General features: G+C 47.8%; 1 protein-coding gene across 2 annotated transcripts; it reads right to left on the reverse strand.

The window, feature by feature from the left end:
- Positions 1 to 1,899: 1,899 nt before the first annotated feature.
- LOC116894364 (carcinoembryonic antigen-related cell adhesion molecule 3) lies at positions 1,900 to 15,631 on the reverse strand. 2 transcript variants are annotated; one of them, XM_032896067.1, is made up of 7 exons: positions 15,379 to 15,631; positions 13,977 to 14,336; positions 10,018 to 10,377; positions 8,236 to 8,595; positions 6,206 to 6,559; positions 4,302 to 4,649; positions 1,900 to 3,566 (listed from the first exon to the last, which is right to left on the reverse strand). In XM_032896067.1, exons 1-7 carry the CDS (start codon positions 15,440 to 15,442, stop codon positions 3,283 to 3,285), a joined length of 2,130 nt encoding a protein of 709 aa, XP_032751958.1. In that variant the 5' UTR covers positions 15,443 to 15,631; the 3' UTR covers positions 1,900 to 3,282. The 2 variants fall into 2 exon arrangements, with proteins under 2 accessions (XP_032751958.1, XP_032751959.1); XM_032896068.1 differs by lacking the exons at positions 4,302 to 4,649; positions 8,236 to 8,595.
- Between the last annotated feature and the right edge of the window lie 5,716 nt (positions 15,632 to 21,347).

Here is a 21,347-nt window from a genome sequence, read left to right on the forward strand (position 1 = left end):
GATATTTTGATGGGGATTGCATTGAAGCTGTAGATCGCTTTTGGTAAAATGGCCATTTTTACTATATTAATCCTGCCAATCCACGAGCATGGGAGATCTTTCCATCTTCTGAGGTCTTCTTCAATTTCTTTCTTCGGAGGCTTTTTCCGTTTTACATTATGTTTGACCATTGTGTCCATGATTTCTATGGAATCTTCTGCTCCTGAGATTCTGTCTTCTATCTCTTATATTCTGTCTTCTATCTCTTATATTCTGTGATGCGTGTATCTACGGCTCCTTGTCTCTTCCTTTGGTTTTCTATATCCAGGGTTGTTTCCCTTTGTGCTTTCTTTATTGCTTCTATTTCCATTTTTAATTTCTTCACCTGTTCGATTGTGTTTTCCTGGAATTCTTTCAGGGATTTGTGTGATTCCTCTCTATAGGCTTCAACTTGTTTATTTATGTTTTCCTCCATAGGAAGGGAGTTCTTTATGTCTTTCTTGAAGTCCTCCATCATCATGACCAAATGTGATTTTAAATCTAGATCTTGCTTTTCTGGTGTGTTTAGATGTTCAGTGTTTGCTTTAGTGGGAAAATTGGGCTCTGATGATGCCATGTAGTCATGGATTCTGTTGCTTGGGTTCCTGTGCTTGCCTCTCGACATCAGGTTGTCTCTGGTGTTACCTTGTTCTGCTATTTCTGACAGTGGCTAGACCATCCTATAGGCCTGTGTGTCAGGAGTGCTGTAGATCTGTTTTCCTGTTTTCTGAGATAATCTACAGAACTTGAGGGTGACTGCCTTACAGCACATAGCATTGTGTTCCTCCAGATGCACTGACCTCCACTGCTCAGCATGAGCCAGCGCCCTCCAAGGTTTGCTGGCTAAGCCTGTCCCACAGGTAGGTTGGGATGAGAGTTACCATGTTGCTTCGGTGAGAAGCCTCTCAGCCTGTCCTCAGGACTTGATGTGTGAACAGGAACCTGAGCCAAGAGACCAAGAGCAGGTCCCTCTCAGCTCAGTGGTCCAGCTGAACCACAAAATGAGTCATTCTGATCAGGTATTTGGTGATGATTGATATGAGCCACTGGTTTCTTAAGGATAAAACATGAATCTAGGTGTGATCTGGAAATGTGAAGGGTCAGGGCAGGCTTTGAAGCAGAGCCACCTTTTTAACACTCTTTTTCATATCTGTGGACCATGTGGAGAGTTTTCCTGAGGTTCAGATGGATATTGATTATGTAACATGTAGTAAATAGGGGCAATAACTTGCTGAAACTGGATTGATGAGCCAGGTGTATTTGACAGTTGCACTGGTTACATTGCATGTCCTAACACAAGCTACAGACACCTAGAGAACCTCGAGTAATGGCTTCCATAATTGCCTGTGGGTATGTATGAGTAGCATTTAGTTGTTATTGATTGATGTGTGAGAGCCCAGTCCACTAAGGGTAGTGTCATTCCTAAGCATGTGATCCTATGTCATACAAGGAGAAGGTAACTGAGCAAACTATTGAGAGTACACCAGGAAACGTTACTCCAGTAGATATGGTCTCTATGTCAGTCCCCATGGGTTAGACTAGGGATAAAAATAAACAATAATAGTTTTAAAAAAATCAGTGGACCAGAAGTTCATTCTTCAAAGTGATTAATAATATCAACAAACTTTAGTTAGATTAACATTTTAATGCATTAATATTATTAATACTAGAAGTGAAATTTGAGAGCTTACTGTCCATTCTTCAGAATTCTAAAACTTCCATGAGGACTCAATAGTTCTGCACTAACTGTTGAGTAACCAAGATGAAACAGACACATTCCTAGAAACCCGGAACCTACAGAGATGGAAGCCTGAGTAGACACAAAACTTATACTGGGTGTAACCAATAAAATGAAATCAATGAAGATACTTAACAAAAATTAATTGCAATTATTTTGTTTTGGTTTTTCAAGACAGGGTTTCTCTGTGTAGCCCTGGCTATCCTGGAACTCAGGATAGGAACTGTAGACCAGGCTGGCCTTGAACTAACCAAGATCTTCCTGCCTCTGTCTCCTGAGTGCTGGGATTAAAGGCATGTGCCACCCAGGTAAAGTGAAGAGTTTTTAGTGATGAAATAGGCAGTTAGGAATAGACTATGCCAGTTAAGTAAGGGCTCACGTGGAGACCAACACATAGGCAACCCAGTACTCAATGGGGACACTAACAGATTTCCCTCTAAGACAAAAATCAAGGATGCTGCTGTGACCACATCTGCTCAGTAATCCCTCAGGAGCCATAGACAGAGCAATTAGGCAGCGCAAACAGACAAATGGTGGCTAATCAACTGGCTGTAAGACATGTCTGCAGGTGTCATGAATTCATTTGGAGAAAATCCTAAAGAGTCTACAGAAGTTTCTGGAACTGGTGAGCAAACACATCCAGCTGAGCTGTACTCTGTAAACTAATATTGGCCAAAAGCAATTAGATATCCTGTTTTTGTCACATGCATAGAAACACCAGTAGATGGGATTACACGGGGCTAGAGAGAATGGGAGGAGTTGAAAATGCTTTGAGAATGGACAACATTTATTGATCACATGACAATATGAGTGTATTTCATGTTAATTGCCCACTTCAAAATACTCAAAATGGGAAATCCCATATATGCCCCCGGAAGGAAGGAAGGAAGGATGGAAGGAAGGAAGGAAGGAAGGAAGGAAGGAACAAAAACAGTAATAAGAATCTTATGAATGCCACTGTCAGGATATACAGAGTCCAGAGTTGGGTCTCTGCCATGAATGTTACATCTGTGCACCCAACTGTGGATCAAAACTACTTAGACACAAGTTATGTCCACTGGGAAAGGGCAGTCCCTTCTCCTGTTGCTTGTCCTTTCTTCACATGGATGACTGGTGCCCAGGCAGCAGTGGTGCTATGTTAATCAGTTATACACAGAACATATTTAAGCATGCGAAAGATGCATTTATCTCTATGAAGTCACTGCACTATGCTAACAGGGGACTTGGAGTATACAGAATATTGGTGGCTCCTGAAATTAGTTCCCATGGATTCTGAGGATTGGCTATGTATTTGATCCACAACCTAACTCTTAACACCACTACAATACTGTTTACTGTATTGGTGTTTTCTTTTTTTGGAAACTGAGTCTCTATGTTCTGGCTTGTCCTTGTACATGTTTATCCTAGGGATACAGACATGACTCAACATGCTGACTGTACCTGACAATTTTCACCACATAATTTTGCTCCATTTTGTACCCATTGATAAAGAAATGTCCCCACTCTGCTGTAGGATGAGGGGGGGGTCACTCAATGATCACGTCCAGGCTGACTGGGAGGCTTGTCTTCGAACTGACCGGGTTGGAGACCTCACACCGATACTCTCCAGCATCCTCCCTCCTGACGGGATCTATGCTGAGCTGGCACTTAGTCTGGGACAGCGACATCCTCTGTGTGAGCCGCAGATTCTGGTTGTTGAAGAGCCACTGGATGGAGGTTCCAGTGTCAGCTGAGAGGCAGGTGAGGACCACAGAGCTCTGCACTCTGACTGCGGATTCAGTGACTCGGATAAAGGGCTGTGCCACAGGCTCTGCAAAGCAACAGAGGAGGGGACCAAATGACAGCAGTCCTTCAGAGAGCTCAGGCAGCACCACTGTAGTGATCAGATGCCTAAAAGAACCTCCAGGGTGGAGACATTGGAGCTGTGACCACAGACAGATCTCTTCTGCTTTGGATCTGCCATGCGTGGCCTGTGTGGCCCTGATTCAGCCGCCATGTATCTTAGGTCTTTGCTTTCCTACACTAGTACAGAGTGCACAATCACTGCTGTGTTTATGAGTTATGCTTAGATAGAGCAATGGCCTGACCTTGGGATAGGGGTGCTGTTCAAAGCAGCAACATCTCTTACCATTTATTCTAAGCTGGACCACCGAGGGCAGCAAGCTGCCCTGAGAATCATAACCTCTGTCCCTCCACTAGGAGATCTGGCCTTCCTGTGAGTCTCCTAAGCCCATAAGAAAATTGTATTCTGTTCTGGCACCTGTCCATTGAGGCTCAGGAGAAGGAGGTGCACAGGTGACCTAGATGACTGCAGCTGTCATGGCAGTGCACAGCAGATCTCCACACCTGTTCTGCAGATGGAGACAGGTGAGGGATTCTGACCCATTTGAGTACGTCTACTAGGCATATGCCCTGCACTAAGTTCTCAAACTTGAACATGGAGACACATGGAGAGCAAGAAAGGCATAGTTCACACCTGACACTCCTGTGTGTGTAACATGGATTCAACCCCACCAGCACCAAGACATCTCAGAGAATTACTTACTGTATATGTGGATGTGCACGTGTATCCCTTGAGTTTCAGAATGTCTGTTTACAGTCCATAAGGTGTATAATCCATTGTCCTCCTCGGTGGCATTGTGGAGCAGAAGAGAGCCATTAGAATATATTGTCTCTCTGCCACTGTGAGCAGGACCCAACATGCTTCTATTACTGGCTATTATGTTCCGAGAGATTTCATGTCTGTTGACAATGGCTACGCCTTTGTACCAGGAAAAAGATTGAAGGTTCTCTGGCATATTATGAACAAGTAGGAGAACGTCTCCCCCTTCAACAACATTGGGTGGCACCGATTCGATTACAAGCTGGCCAGTGGTAGAAGGGTGAACACAGGCTAAAAGGGCAGATAGAAAAGAAGAGAGACAAATCCATCAATATTGACGCCTCTGCCGTTGGTGAAAAGATGTGCTCCCGTGACCAGAGTAGCTTAGATCCATCACTCATCGGGTGGGAGGCAGGGTCTGCACAACCCAGAGGGAGTGAGCAAAAGACCTCCATGCCCTTGGTGCACCTGACTGTGTGTCGCTTCCTCTGGGTGAAACTCTGTCCTCACGTGTCTCCACCCTCCCTGTCCTCCCCTGCCTGTTCACACTCAGGAGATGTGGAGGATGAGGGTACCTTCCATCACCTCTTCCTCTACAGAGGAGGTCTTTACCTTCTGCTCTCTCTGATATAGTCCTTTTCTGGTTCCATTCAACCCCTGACTTCACTTCAAAGTGAGCTTCCTTGGCTGTCGTCCAGTCGACTAGAGCTAGAGTCCTGATAGGAAAGACTAGTTTGACCTTTTAGGAAGGTTCAGTGCCTGAACAGACTCAGATACATGTAGGTGGATAAAAGACTGATGTCTCAAGTCCTTGTATGTCCAGGTATTGATGAAATTCTCATACTCAGAGCTACCAACACTGGTTAATACTTCAGTTAATTTATGCATGTGTGGGCCATGGGGTGGGATGGTATGTAGCTCTGATAAGGTTGTACCAGAGGCCTCCAGATCTGTAGGGATGGGGAGGGAGGGTCGTGTAGAAGGGAGATGGAAGCTAGGCTACAGTTAAGCACATGGCTCCTGGAAATACTTTTCTAGGCAGTGGTTTTGGCCATCTATAGCCACTTAGTGGTCACTGGGGGAACTGCAGACCATGTCTGGGTTCTGTCCAGTTCAGCAACTCTTCCCATTTTCTTGCAGAACAGCATTCAGGGGGCTGTACTCCAAAGGTCAACCACTTGCAAGGAAGACTGATGTCTTTGTCCTTCCACTTTGGGATGCTAACCTTCCTGTGAGGTCTCATAATCCCATCAGGACAGTAGTTAATGGCCTGGGCACCTGTCCAGCTATGCTCTCCCTGTGAGTCTCTGAGGTAGGTGTCCAGGGGAACTAGCCTAACCATGACACTCATGTCAGTTCACTGGCTGGTTCCACATACCAAGAGAGCTTTGTCTCATGTCAGCTCCAACAGGATTTCAAAAACACGCAGTGACAAAAACAATCCCCAGTGTCCCCTGGAGTCTAAACAGGGATGGGAATTAACAGCCAGGGCTTCCTGGTGCTCTCTGTGAGGACCTGGAGTTACTTCTTCAGGCAGGACCTAACTGACCCCTACAGAGTCTTCCTTGGGGCCATGTGCATGATGAGAGACTCAAGGGTCAGGGCTGAGTGTGACATCCTTAGCCGGAGTTTACCCAGCATAGGCCTTCCTCTTGCAGGTAAAGACAGGTGAGGGGTTCTTCTCTAATGCTGTTGGTCTACCCCATGTGTGCCCTGCAGTAAGTGCCCAAACACCCATGAGAGGACACAATGCAGTGGGGGAGAGCGGGCACAGCCCAGACCTCACAGTCAGTTATGAATTAGGATAAACCACACCCAGCAGTCGGAAGCCATTGAGAGTCACTTACTGTGCACGGTGACTTGAACGTGTGCTGTTTCAATTTTGAAATTTCTGTATATCATTTGTAGTGTGTACAAGCCCGTGTCTTTCTCAGTGGCATCCTGGAGCAGCAGGGATCCATTCGTGTACACTATCTCTCTTCCGCTGTGTGCAGGGCCCCTGAAGACATAATTAATGGCTCTGCTGTACTCTGCTATCTTAAAGATCTGGGAGGTATACACAGATTTGAACCAGATAAACATTCGCAGATCCTCCGGCAGATTGTGAACTTGAAGAAGAACACTTTCCCCTTTAGCCGCATGCCGTGGCACTGGATCTATCGTGAGTGGGGCAGGAGTGAGAGGGTCACAGCACGAGGAGGCTGGAAGGAAAAGGAGAAAAGTCATCACATGGGATCACTGTGCTTGGTGGAAAGATGGCGACCTCCATCCTGAGCAGATGGACTTTTCACTCAGCCTAGAGATGCAGGTGTAGACATTTCTACCCCGCCTGGTGGAAGTCAGCAATCTGACCTCTGTTCCCTCAGAGCCCTGGAAGCTGTCATTTCCTCTTCTCAGATGTCATCTCCTCACTGCTCTTAGACACTGTGCACACTCATGCTCACATGAGGTAGATTATGCCTTCTCTGAACTTTTTCTCCACAGACACCACATTCTCTGACTTTCTCAGTTTCCTTTGTGGCTCCATTCAACTCCATTTTTACTTCTACATGTTCTTGCTACTCTGCTCTCCAACCCACAGGTCTAGAGATGGGTGAGGGCTGGAAGCAATCTGATACTCTTGGCAGGCTCAAGTCTCAGAAAAGGATCAGGAACTATGCTGGCTGGCTTTGTGCCAACTTCGACATGCTAGATTAGATTTGAAAGAGGGAGCCTCAGTTGTAAAATCACCACCATATTTCCTGTGGGCAAGCCCAGAGTACATTTCCTAATTGGTTATTGATAGGGAAGAGTCCAGTCCACCGGGGATCCTGGGTGCTATAAGAAATCAGGCTGAAAGAATACAGCAAATACAGAGGCGAATGCCAGCAGCAAACCACTGAACTGAGAACGGGACCCCCATTGAAGGAATCAGAGAAAGGAATAGAAGAGCTTGAAGGGCTCGAGACCCCATATGAACAACAATGCCAAGCAACCAGAGCTTCCAGGGACTAAGCCACTACCTAAAGACTATACATGGACTGACCCTGGGCTCCAACCTCATAGGTAGCAATGAATATCCTAGTAAGAGCACCAGTGGAAGGGGAAGCCCTGGGTCCTGCTAAGACTGAACCCCAGTGAACTAGACTGTTGGGGGAGGCGGCAATGGGGGTAGGGTGGGGAGGGGAACACCCATATAGAGGGGGAGGGGGAGGGGTTAGGGGGATGTTTGCCCGGAAACCGGGAAAGGGAATAACATTCAAAATGTAAATAAGAAATACTCAAGTTAATAAAAAAAATTTTTTTTAAAAAAAAGAAAAGAAAAGAAACTAGGCCGAGCAAGCAACGAGGAGCAAGCCCATAAGCAGCACCCCTCCACGGTCTCTGTAAAGTTTCTAGATTTTATATATGAAACTCATGTTTGGAGAAAATATCTACCCCGTTTTGACATGGACAGCCAACACCATTGTTCTCTGTCAGCTCTGAGAGTTAATAGTCTAGCCCTGACAAAATGTTCTCTCGGGTCACAAGTTGTTGAGAGTCATACAGATGTGTGCAGTCAAGGCTTCCTGGTGCTCACCTCTCTTAGGATGCCATCCTTTCCTCAACCAGCCCCTGCCTGATGCCCACAGGGTCTTCCTTAGGGGAACATACATCGAGAACCCCACAAGACTGAACAGTACCTGACATCTTAGGCCGAGTTGCTTTCCATCCAGGTCTTTCTGGATGCAGAAGGGAATCAGACAATGGAGTCTGATCTATGGCAATTTGTCTCCGCCATGTTTGTCTTGTACTAAGTGCCCAAACCTCAACATGGGAACACTATGCACAGGCCAGAAAGGACATTCGTGTGTGTCTAGCCCCACCCAGCACAGACTAATCACAGAGATTCACTTACTGTCCACCTGGAGTTGCACATGTACTACTTTAGCTTTCAGATCTGTACTCAGAGTTCTTAAGGTATAGAATCCAGCATCGTTCCGAGTGACATTCTGAAGCAGGAGGGATCCGTTGCTGTACATTGTCTCTCTGCCGCTGTGAGCAGGTCCCAGCACACTTGAATTTGTCCCTATTACATATCGAGCAACCTCAAGGTCCTTGAACACAATCGCCCCTTTATACCAGAAAATGGCTCGGAGATTCTTAGGGAGATTGTGAGCAAGGAGAAGAGTGCTTGCTCCTTCAGCAACGCTGGTAGGTGCTGATTCGATAGTGAGCTGGGCAGAAGTGGGAGGGCCAGCATAGCTCATAAAACAGGCTAGAAAAGAAGAGAGAGATCCATTAATATTGGGGTGTTTGTATTTGACTAAGATGGTGCCCTGTATCCTGAGCTGAGGTCTCCATTCCTCAGCTGAGGTATGTGGGTGACGGTCCCTCTGCCCTACTTGGCGAAGGTCAACGCACTACCTCCATGCACTCCATGACTCTGCAATTACCATCTGATCAGTGTGACACTCTCTCCTTGGGTATCATCATGGCCCTGGCTCACTGGCCACACATCCCTTGTGCCCCGGAGAGGTGTGGGCTCACTCTGCTGTGGGGGGTTTCAAAGGGAAACCTGAATTCCAGCTTCCTTTGTTAACTGAGATGTAGTTCGGGTCAGCCCACGTCCACCCTGGCATTTTAGGAATGTCCTTTCCTTGGTAATTTCCCTGTGGTCACCCTCTCTTTCCCTGTAAAAGATGCTAGAAGAAAGAAGGTTGAACAAGGAAGGTCCCCTAGTATAGCACTGGAATACTACACTAGTGGCTATAGGACAGCCACAGGAAGCAGCCAGTGGGTCAGTGTGGCCTTGTGGGAGAGACCTTTGAGTCTATTGGGACAGAAATGGAAATCATTGCTTTCCTCTTCTCCAGGAAACCAGCATCTCACTGTGTGAGCATGAGCTAATACCACCCCCTGGTGACCAATGGGAGGACTGAAGCTCATTTCTTGGATCTGTCAAGACCCGCAAAGCCTCTTACTGTTTGGCTACAGGAGAGGATTCCCTGAGCTGGACCTCAAAGGACAAGCAAGCCTTTGTCAGGAGGACCTGTGCCCTCTATTCTTCCCCATGGATACCCTGACTTTCCTGTGAAGTCTCATAAGCCAATGTGAATAGTTGGCTCATGGCCTGATGACCTGTCCGGCTATGTTCTCCATGCTGAGTATTGGAAGGAGGTGCCCAGGTGACCTCGCTTACATGTGGCTCTCAAATTAGTGCACTAGTTGATTTTGCATGCTAGGAATTACAGACAGCCAAAAACCATTATTCCCTGTCAGTTTCAACAGGAAGTAAGGGTCCAAAGCTGGCAAAATACTCTTCAGGGTCACTTGAGGTTTCGCCTGTGCCAGGGGTCTGCAGCCAGCATTTCCTGGTGCACATCTGTGAAGATATCAAAATCTGCCTGGTGTCAAGATGGTTTTTCTCAATACTGTGTTCATAGTGAGAGCCTCAAGAGACTAGATTGAGTCCCTTTCCTTTCACACGCACACACACACTCACACACACACACACTCACACACACACACACGCTACTCTCTGAGGGTGGAATCAGAACACACTATGTGTGTCTTGCACAAAGTTCTCAAACACTAACATGGGGACAAAGTGCAGAGGGAAGGCAGGTTCAGACCAAGCAAAACACTGCTGTGTGTCGAAACCTGGACCAACACTGAATGATCACAGAGAACTACTTACTGTCCACCTGGAGTTGCACATAGGCTATTTCAGTTTTCAGATCTGTACTCAGAGTTTTTAAGGTGTAGAATCCAGCATCGTTCCGAGTGACATTCTGAAGCAGGAGGGATCCATTGCTGTACATTGTCTCTCTACTACTGTGGGCAGGCCCCGGCACACTTGAATTTGTGCCTATTACATATCGAGCAACCTCAAGGTCCTTGAACACAATCGCCCCCTTGTACCAGAAAATGGCTCGGAGATTCTCTGGGAGATTGTGAGCAAGGAGAAGAGCGCTTTCTCCTTTAGAGATGCTGGTCGGCACTGATTCAATACTGAGCTGAGCAGAGGTGGCAGCGCGTCCACAGGTCAAAGTGGAGACTAGAAGGAAGAGAGAGATCCATCAACATTAGGGCTTTTGTACTTGGCTAAGATGGCACCCAAAGATGTGTCTATTGCCCAGGCGAGGTGTGTGGATGAGAGTCTCCCTGCCCAGCTTGGTGGAGGTCAGTGCTTTACCTCCATGCACTTTACCTCACGTCATCTCCTCTCTATGGTGCTCTCTTCTTGGGTGCCAATGTGGCCCCACCTCACTGTCCTCAGATCTCTGCATACACTAGAGGGGTGTTGGGGTGATGCCTCCCCAACTCTTCCCCTACTCACCCTTTCTTGACTCTCCAACTTTCTGTTGTTAAGTTTCTGTTGTTTTAGTGGTTCTAGTCCATACCTGACCTCATCTTCTAGCTTTCATTATGGATCTGTCTTTCGGGGCACAAGGACTGGAGCTTCATGAGAACACAGATATGTCTTACATGTAGTAGTAGTAGTAGTAGTAGTAGTAGTAGTAGTAGTAGTAGCAGTAGTAATGCTTAGAAATGTTCGTGGACACTGCCAATACATAGACTTATTTACAAAATTCATCAGTTTGGAGATACAGTATTGAATCTTCCATTTTCTTTATTTTTACTTATTTATGAATTATATTTGTGTATGAGTTTCAGAGCATGGATTTATCTCAGCGTGTGTGTGTGTGTGTGTGTGTGTGTGTGTGTGTGTGTGTGTGTTTCTTTCAAGGTTGTGCCTCAATGTGTGTTAGTGAGTGCAGGACACCATCCCTAGGTGGAGGTCAGGGGACAACTTGTGTTCACTGGTTCTCAGGTTGTCAGAAATGAAGCAAATACCCATATCCAGTGAGCCACATCACTGATCAACACCAGCTTGGTTCTTATTTGGGACGTCACAGCTGAGAACCTCAGCCTTCAGAACACTGGGCTCATGATGGTGAACTGTGGGTGAGAACAATCTCCTCTTCCCCCTCTTTCTTTATCAAGAGCCTCCTGCTGAGCCTCTGTCCCACTGTGTCTTCTCACCTAAAAACCCTGAGACTCCTCTCAAGTCATTGAGCCCCTGAGGAGACTACAGAGAATAGGTGAGTGCTCTCCTCTCACACTCTGTAAAGTGTGGTCTTCTCACCCATGATTAGTAGGCCCTGGAAGGTGGTAAAACCTTCTCAGAGAGTACAGAGTACCTTCCTGGTCTCTGAAGCCATAGCTATCCTCCCTTTGTGGCAAGTCTGCTCCAGCACAGCTCCCCAGTTCTCTTGTTTTACCCGCTCTAGGCTCGGCGATCTCCCAGGCAGGAGTCCCATGAAGTGTGGGGGGTAGGGAACGCTGTGTTTCCTGCCCTGTATATTCTCAGTGCTTCCCACAAACCCTCTCCCCTTGGCTCTTTATGCTTCAGCCCTCCAGAACACACTATGAACAACAAGCCTTTGAACAACCTTGTTCTCTGAGACAACAGCTATTCACCCAGACGTTGCCCTCTGCTCTACCTTGGCCTTTGTCAGCATCAACAAGGAGGGGGACTCTGAACTCCCTGTGTGACACAGGAACCCAGCTGGGCACCCAGTCTGCCCTGTGTTCTCAGTGCCCTGCAAAGATGGAATTTGCTCTCAGGAGGAAGGAGACAGAGATGTGTGTGAGGATCCCAAGGGACCAGCTGTGTGATGAGTGGGGAAGGGGACAGATGCGTTCTCACTGCAGTCACCAGTCAGGATTCTCAGGGAGAAAAATGGCCCAGGAGCAGATGTGTCAGTAGCCTCACTTCCTGAGTGTGGGAGGAGGTGACCTGAGTCCTGGAAGGACTGCTCTGGGCTCCACCATACCATGTAGGGATTCAAGATGGTGGGCACATTTCCTCTGGGTCCTGAGCTGTGAGGTGGCTCTGCCCATGTGCTTTCTGGCCTTTCTGAGATGCCTTGAACCTCTCTCTGTCTAGGTGATTCCTATAGGACACCCTTGCTTTCCCAGAGAAAATACATGTCAGGAATGTGAACAAGATCCCTTGGTGGGGTAGCAGATACAGGAAGCAGCTGAGAGGTCTGAGAAGGCTGTGCCAATGACCTCCAAGTCTATGGGGACAGAGATAAAAGCCAAGATACAGGTTGGGTTCCTGGTACAGAAAATACTTCCCTAGGTAGTCATTGTACTTCCTGATGCTGCCTCCTCTTGGTCACTTATAGGAACTTCAGCTCATTTTTGAGGAATTGTGAATCCCCTTTCCACCTCACAACTGGGTTTGTGAACACAGCTCAGGCAGATGAAATGGGAGGCATTAGGCTATATTATGGGGCAAATGAGAGCCCCAGGTGAGAAACAACATGGGCTGGGGCTGAAGCTGGGGTTCTCAAATTCCTGGTCATTCAGACACCTTTGGGACTCTTGGTGAGTGGGGACTGGTCTGAGGGCCTTCAGTGAGTCCAGTGCATCAGGGCAGAGAGGAGCAGGGATTGGAGGCAGAGCCAATCCAGCTTTTTAGTTCAGGGGTGAGTGTCCTTGTCTGGAGAGCAGAGGGGCTTTCTGCGGCTTTACCCACGGAGGTTCTTGATGAGAGAGAACCTTAAATGTCCTTCCGTGTCCAAACTGTTTATTGGTAGTGGAAAATAGATGCCTACGGCTTACTCAGGATGGACCTTTTACAAGGAAGAATGTCCAGGAAGGGAAACTTATTGGCTAAACCCTCAGAGCTAGCCCATCTACATACCTCATTAGCATGGAGAACTCTGCTCTGTGCTACATGATTGTTATGATCCTTGTGTGGGGTGTCATGGTCACATGCTCCTGGACAGGAACCAGGTCCAGAGTAGATCAAAGGTCTACCATTCTCAGATATGAAAATTTACCAGGGTTTCTGAATCTACTCAACCTTCTCAGTTTTTGTCTGGTGACACAGATCCACTTGCCCCACAGGGACCTGTCCACATCAGCAGAGCCTGTGCACGCAGAGGAGAAATCCCTGAACTGTCCCCAGAAGACAAGAAGTTGTCGGGAGGACCTGTGTCCTCTGTTCCTCTCCTTAGGGATCCTGACCTTCCTGAAAGTTTCCTAAGACCATTAGGAGAGTTAGATGATGGACTGGGCACCTGCCCTGCTATCCTCTCCCTGCTGAGTCACTAGGGACGTCCAGGAGACCTAACTAACCATGGCTCTCAATGCAATGCACTGTCTGCTTACACATAGCAAAAGACTTTCACTACTCAAAAGCACTGGTCTCTGCTGAGAGAAAGGCAAAGCCCATTCTTGGGGCCATGAGGAGATGAGTCTGTAACAGAGGTCTGGAATCAGGGCTTACTGGTATTCACTTGCATAAGGAGCACAGGGCATCCTCAACCAGGCATGACCTTCCCCCCTCCTGGACTATTCAAGGACAGTTTCCTACTAACCATCCCAAGAGTCTAGGCAGAGGCTGGTGTCCTTGGCTGACTTGCCCACCATGCATCCAGGTTTCTCCAAGGTGAAATCAAATGAAGGATTGTGTCCAGTTGACATTATTCTCCACCATATGAGTCCTGCACTAAATGTTCAAGCCCCAACATGTAGATACAATGCAGAAGGAAGGGAGACACAGGCCAGGCCTGACACTTCTGTGTGTCTAGTGGAAGGACCCCACCCATAACCCAGAGTTCACAAAGAATTACTTACAGTACACATGAAGGTGCAGGGATGTATTTGATACAATTTCTCCATGATTACTTATGGTTCGTAGGGTGTAGAATCCTGTGTCCTTCTGGGTGACATTTTGGATCCACAGGGACCCATTGCTGTACAATGTCTCTCTACCACTGTGCACAGGTCCCGTCACAGTTACGTTATAGATTAGTGAATACAGTGCAACTCCAAGGCTCATGTTTGTCAGCCCTTTGTACCAGACAAAAGCTATGAGATTCTCTGGCAGATTGTCAACACGTAGAAGAACATTTTCTCCTTCAACCACCTGGGGTGGTAAGGATTCAATGGAGACTTGGGCAGTGGTGGACAGGAGCCAGCAGGTTAAGAGGGAGGCTAGAAGGGAAGACAGAAAAGTCACCAATCCTGAGCAGGTGTGAGCATCCCTCGGCCTGTAGGTAGGATGCACCCTTAATGGAGGTAAGCAGCATGACCTCCATGCCCTCAGAGCCTCAGAGGGTGTCATTTCCTCTCTGTAGAATCCTCTACTCAGGTGTCCCCATATCACTCTTCCCATAGAGTGTCTGGTGAGTGGAGAGTCGGCTCTCTCCTCCTCCTCCTCCTCCTCCTACTACTACTACTCCTCCTCCTCCTCCTCCTCCTCCTCCTCCTTCTCCTCCTCCTCCTTTTCCTCCCCCGTACAATCCTCACTTCCTGAATGTTTTCTGTTCTATTTATGGTTCCACTAAATCATTGACTTTCTCCTCTGGATACAATGATTTCCAGTCCACTAGAAAAAAAAGGCTTTTTGAGGACAGGGATTGGTATGGTCTTTTTGGAAGTTTCAGTTCCTCAAAAATCTCAGAAACCAGTAGGGAAAAAAAGGAAGGAAGGAAGGAAGGAAGGAAGGAAGGAAGGAAGGAAGGAAGGAAGAAAAGATATCTCTGAGTTTGTCTACATAATTTCCACGTTTACAGCACATAAAAATAATTACATTCAAGTGTAATTTGATCTTTCTGTATTGTTCGTGAGGGTTTGGGAAGGGACATGTCCCAGTGTGCACACTACAGGTACATGACACACACCAGTGTGCAGGGAAGAGAAGAGCCTGCAGGAGTCTGTATGTCCATCTATGCTGTGAGAGCTGAGGAGTGAATTCAGACTGTCCTGTATCCACACACTGAGCCATCTCACTGGCCCTCCCATGTTTGATTTCTATTTGGAGATTCACCCTGTGACTGAGTTTGAGTAAGAGCAGCTGAGGCTTTTCTATTCTGCCCCTCAGCTCCTGTCTGCTCAGAGCTTCCTGTTCCCTCACTGCACCTTCTATAACATGATTACAAACAGAAACTACACATCTTCCCTAAGGATTCTGTCCATTTCAGGAGACTCTGGGCCTCCCCCACCCCACACACAACCATGGAGTAAGCACCCTTACCTGTGAGCAGGAGCCCCTGCCAGGGAGCACACCTCTTGCAGGGAAGCACAGAGGACAGCTCCATCTGTCTTCTCGCTATAATGGCCTCACTCTTAGGAGAGGAGCTTCAGTTCCAGCAAGGCACCTGACTGTTATTGTCTTTCCTCCTCCTGAGCTAGGTGTCCTCTCAAGCAGGAGCACTTCCCAGAATCTATGGGTTGTGGGGTGGTAGGGTCTGTGTCCAAGGCTGTGCTCTGTCCCTTCCACTCCCAATGCTACCCTGCATCCGTCTCAACTTTTCTATCTTTGTGCTTCTCCTCCAGGCAACACCTTGAGGAGCTGGGCTGATAAACATCCCCATGCCCTCAGAGAACAATGGCTCATCCCAGGACATCTGCTGAGTCCTGGTCTTGAATCTGTCAGCACCAAAGAGGAAGCCTCCATCCTACCTATGTGTCCCTGTGACACAGACACCCAGTTGAGCACCCAGTCTGCCCTGTGTCTTCCGTGTTCTGGGAAGGTTGTATTTCCCAGCAGGAAGGCGACAGAGATGTCTGTGAGGGTTGGAAAGGGACCAGCTGTAGTGAGTGGGGATGAAGATTAATCCTTTATCACTAATGTCACCAGTCAAGTTTCTGACCCAGGAGAGAGGTCCTGGAGCAGTTGTGTGACAAGTTTCATGTGCTGGATGTTGGGAAGAGGTGACCTGTGTGTCTTGGAAGGGACTGTGGGTTCTTCTTCCTATGGAGGGGTTCAAAGCACCTTTCCAATATTATGTGTTGGCTGAGCTGTGGTTGGGTGAGCCCAGGTTCTCTCTGGTCTTCTTGAGTCACCTATGTCCTTTGTCTGGGTGATTTCCCTGCAGATATCCACTCTTCCCCCTGTGGGAGATGCCAGGAAGGAGGGCACTTTCAGGTTCACCAGACAAAGGGGTATCCTCAAGAAACAGAGCAGGGTCTAGGGAGATCCAGGTTAGTAGGCACAGGGATGGAAACCAATCTCCTAGGCAAGGCCATGGCTCAGGGAAACAATTGTCAGAGTGTTGACTGTTTGTTCTGATATGTCCCCCTGGAGATCACCAGGAGAACTGCAAACTCCTGTCTAGGGCTACAACAGGCATGGGTGACAGGTCAAATGTGACCTTCTCTGATCCTTTCACCACAGAGGGTATCGTCCTGCCCACTGTGCTCTGCAGATCTAATTTCCTCTAGTGTAGGGTGGGTCTAGACAGGGTTCCAGATGCTATCTGGGAAGTCCTAGACTGAAGTTGGAAGAAGTGTGCATCCAGAAGATGGGCAGCCTCGGGAGGAGCTTGTGCTCACAAAATTTCAAAGGAAATTCCTGGTACATTAAAGGAAATGACAGTAATGAAAGGGGTACACCCACTGGCCCATGTCAGGGAACTCATTACTTCCTTCTCTTGAACCACTGAGTACTGAGGGGTCTGCTACTGAGGACAGGGAACGGAACAGTGATTCAGACGGATGTACCAACTGCTCTTACCTACACTCTGCTCTAGGTCTCTTTCTCCTACTATGAAAAAAAAAAAAAACACCCTGAACAGAAACCATTCAGGAGAGCAGAGCGTGCATTTCCTGTCCAGGTCTGGGTCATAGTGCAGCACTGAAGGAAGTCAAAGCAGAACATATGCTGCTTGCTGACTTGTTTGCTGTCTCATGCTCTGACTCATGCTTGACTACCTCTCTTATACAACCATGGACCATCTGCCTAGGGATGGTGCTGCCCACAGTGCTCTGCGACTCCTGTATCAATCAAGACAATCCCTTATAGACAAGTCCATGGCCAGACCTATAAGGAAGTTATTCAGTTAAGAATTTTCCCTCAGGTAACTCTGGGCTGTGTCAAGGTGACAGTTAATAACCAAGACACAGTATCAAACTGTCAAGTTCTCCTCCTCCAAACTCCACAGGAAGTTCCCCATTCTCTAAGTGAGCCTGCAGACATCACAAGTGCTGCCGTCCACAGCCCCTCACAGCCAGACCCTCAGAGCCAGGACACTGCTCAGGGGAATCTACCTTGAGTTTCACTTTTCCCACTTGGCAGATACTGACCCCAGCAGCAATCTGATGTCTGATGTGAACAGTTAGTGAAACACCATCATCAACACATCCCTTCCAGCCTGACTTGGGACAGGCCTCCCAGGCGCCTTCATCCCCTACCTCTTCTGACTCCACTGGATTCAGAACAGAAGCCAATCACCAGCTGAGATGAGACATGAGCTGGGAGCATTGGGGTAAAAAACATGATCGTGACTCCAAGGTCTGAGTGTTCCTTCTGGGTCATGGAGGTCATAGAGGTAAATGGAGGGGACAAAAAGGCATGAGTGGGTGACAGAAATGAAAATCCACATGACCTTAGGTACACCCCTCCCCCAAGAAGTGCCTTCCACCTGAGAGATGAAAGTCTCTCTCTCCCTGCCCCACATGTGGCCCATACATATACAGCCATCCAATTAGACAAGATGGATGAAGCAAAGAAGTGCAGACCGACAGGAGCCGGATGTAGATCGCTACTGAGAGACACAGCCAGAATACAGCAAATACAGAAGCTAATGCCAGCAGCAAACCACTGAACTGAGAACAGGACCCCCGTTGAAGGAATCAGAGAAAGAACTGGAAGAGCTTGAAGGGGCTCGAGACCCCATATGTACAACAATGCCAAGCAACCAGAGCTTCCAGGGACTAAGCCACTACCTAAAGACTATACATGGACTGACCCTGGGCTCCAACCTCATAGGTAGCAATGAATATTCTAGTAAGATCGCCATTGGAAGGGAAGCCCTGGGTCCTGCTAAGACTGAACCCCAGTGAACGTGATTGTTGGGGGAGGGGCAAGGGGAGGGGTGGGGAGGGGAACACCCATAAAGAAGGGGAGGCGGAGGGACTGGGGGATGTTTGCCCAGAAACCGGGAAAGGGAATAACACTCAAAATGTAAATAAGAAATACTCAAGTTAATAAAAAAAAAAAAAAAAGTCTCTCTCTCTCTCTCTCTCTCTCTCTCTCTCTCTCTCTCTCTCTCTCTCCCCTCACCAATCCATTCAGGACCACCCAGGAGAAACCAGAGATGCAAGAAGAAGTAGAAGAGACAGAGCTGGATCTCATGAGAGGACTGGGAACTGTTTGTGCCCGAGGACTCAGCCTGGGAATTAGTGTCTGTGTCTATCCATAAAGCCAAGGCGTCCTCCCAAAGCTCAATGCTCACATTTGAATAATGCATTTAACTATTTCACTGTGGTTCCATCGAGGCCAATGGTCAAGTTCTGGAAAAGGGAAATATAGGATCCATGAGCAGTAGTGACGCTGGGAATAAAGAGCCCTTGGGAGCAGGACTGGGGCTTCTCATCGATAATCCAGGAGAGATGTGCAAGACGGGGAGAGGCTGCCTGGCAGGAGAGGCTGAGGTCTGACCCTGGATGGAAATGAGTACCTGAGGAGGGCATCAGCAGGACATCTGAACCACTGGAGCAAACAGAATAAAGCCACCTGTGACATCAGCAGAAGGAAGGGGAAACGCTGGTCTATAGAAGGCCATAGTATCTGTGCTATAACCTCAGTTAAGCAGATCCTGACCCCAGCAACAATCTGATGTCTGATGCGGAAAAGCCAGAGATGTGGTGCAGGTTAGTATGACTTAGCATGCACAAGCCCTGATCCATAACCAGCACACACAGAGAGCCCCACTAGACATTCATGTATTCACTGATCCTGAGTACGACATGTCCCCTGTGTCCTCATCACCATAAGCCTCCCTAGGCAGAAGTCCCTCCAGCCCATACTAGCTCAGTGCTGGACCTGACTGCATGTACTTGGGGTAGGCCACGATGCCCTGGCGAACCTAGATATCCATGTAGGTTCTACTATGAGTTGACAAGTGACCATGTGTCCTGACTCTATCCCTCTATATTTATATAGTTGTAGAAAGGATGTGACAGAAATTACTCATAGGTAATGTTCAGGTTGCCTGGGTCACCATAGATGATAGTCACTGAGTTCCAGGTTTCACAGTCCTAGGGTCCTGTGTCAGTTGGGACATAAATATGTGAGAATCCCACTGTCCTTTGAGAAATTCAGTCTGGCACCTTCTGAGAGGCCATGACATTGTATCCTCCACAGGTAGGTTGTATTGTGAGTCTCAGGTTCAAGCTTTAAGGCTACCATCTTCACCCTCTATTGGGTTAGAATTGTCACTTCTGATGGTGATCTTGGGTAGCAGTACTGTGCAGACAACAAAGATAAGTTGGCTCCCTGTGGAACCTCTGATCTTTGCAAAGGCCTCTTTCAGCCAGTGTTGGTCTCTGTAACCTCTGTCCCCAATCCGTGTCCTTGGAGAACCAGGCAGAAGGTGACTCAGGCGGATGCAGGAGGAGCTGAGTGCTCAGACATGGTGGTGTCCTGTGCTGTGTGGGAGAAACAGTCTTTGTCACATAGGAGCTGAGCTGCACAGCTTGATGGTACAGACCTAGGACCTGGAGTCACAGCCCCAGTGTCTCTCCTGGTCCTCACTGACCCACTGCCTGCCTTGCACCATGGAGATGTGTCCCTCCAGCTACACTGCCCTCTACTGCTGAGCCTGGGCCAGCGACCTCCAAGGCATTGCACTCTAAAGATGTCCTCCAGTCAGATGTAAGAAGACTGCACGCTGAGCTTCCCTTAGGAACATCCACAGCCTGTCCTCAGGGCCTGATGTGTGTTCAGAAATCTCAGGTGAGACAATGAAAAACCTGGTATTCACTTCACTACCCAGGCTAGACCATCGTAACATGGACCAACGTCCCCAGGGGTTCCATGATGAATGGCATGAGGCACAGGACCATGTAAGGTCAAAGGATGAGCCTCAGAAGAATAGAGTGTATGAAGGACAGGCAAACAGGCTTGAAACAGAATGATAATTCTTTTCCTTGGGCCCTTTTCTCCAGAGCTGAGTCATACAGTTATATTTCCTGATCCACATGTTGCTTTGTTTTAATATTTTATGTATATGGTTCTTTTGGCTGCGTGTGCATGTGTGCACCACAAACATGCCTGGCTTTCACACAAGCTAAAGGAGGCATTGGATCACCTGAAACTGGAGTTTGGGGTGGTTATGAGCTGCCATGGATGTGCTAGGAATTGAACTTGGCCCCTCTACAAGAGCATCCAGTGCTCATAACCACTGAGCCATCTCTTCAACATTCCCAGTGGATTCTTTCAGAAGCAGATCTGACTGGCAAAGAAAAATGGAGTGCAAGAACTGGCTAGAACTCAGGCTAGGAGGGCAGGTGTTTGTCAGATCTAGGATAGGGTTGGGATGCTAGTTTTCAGCATACGAGACCATTGTTACTCATACTCGGGATCTGAGGCAATCCCTGCAAGGATTTCTCTAAAGAGAACAATGAGATGAGATGAGAGACAAATGCTAAAGTTGTTTGAAACCAGTGACTCTCTGAGCAGAGAGAGTCCTGTGTTCCATGCAGGATCTACTGAAGTAAGGGGGACTAAACAAAACCCTTCACCTTCCAGGAGTAGTGACTGTGTCACACCAGAAACACATGATTTCCTGTCTAGTATGTGGGCTAACAGACCTAGAATTACTCAGAAATCCTCCAGAGACAGGTGACAAGAGTCAGACCTAACTGTCCATTTGTTTTTGATTCCTAGGCAAGATGTCCCCTTAAGCAGCTGATGACCAAGATTAGCATCAGCTCCTCTCTGATCTACAGACAGCTGAGATGGCCTCCAGGGTGGAGACACTGGATATGTGGCTGCAGACAGATTGCTTGGGCTTCACTTCCGTCACCCGTCGCCTGTGTGAGATTCATGTGAACCCTGTGTTCCCTGTGTCTCAGTGTCCGAGTGATAGCACACTTGGGGAACAATTGTTGCAGTGTCCACAAAGTATCCCTAAGTATGAACAAGGCCCTGATATTGGGGCAAGATGGCTGTCCAGATCAGCAGCGTCTCTTCCTATTTGTCTACAGGAGGGGACTTGC

The sequence above is a fragment of the Rattus rattus genome, chromosome 2 (genome assembly GCF_011064425.1).
Source record: "Rattus rattus isolate New Zealand chromosome 2, Rrattus_CSIRO_v1, whole genome shotgun sequence".
Lineage (NCBI taxonomy): Eukaryota > Metazoa > Chordata > Mammalia > Rodentia > Muridae > Rattus > Rattus rattus.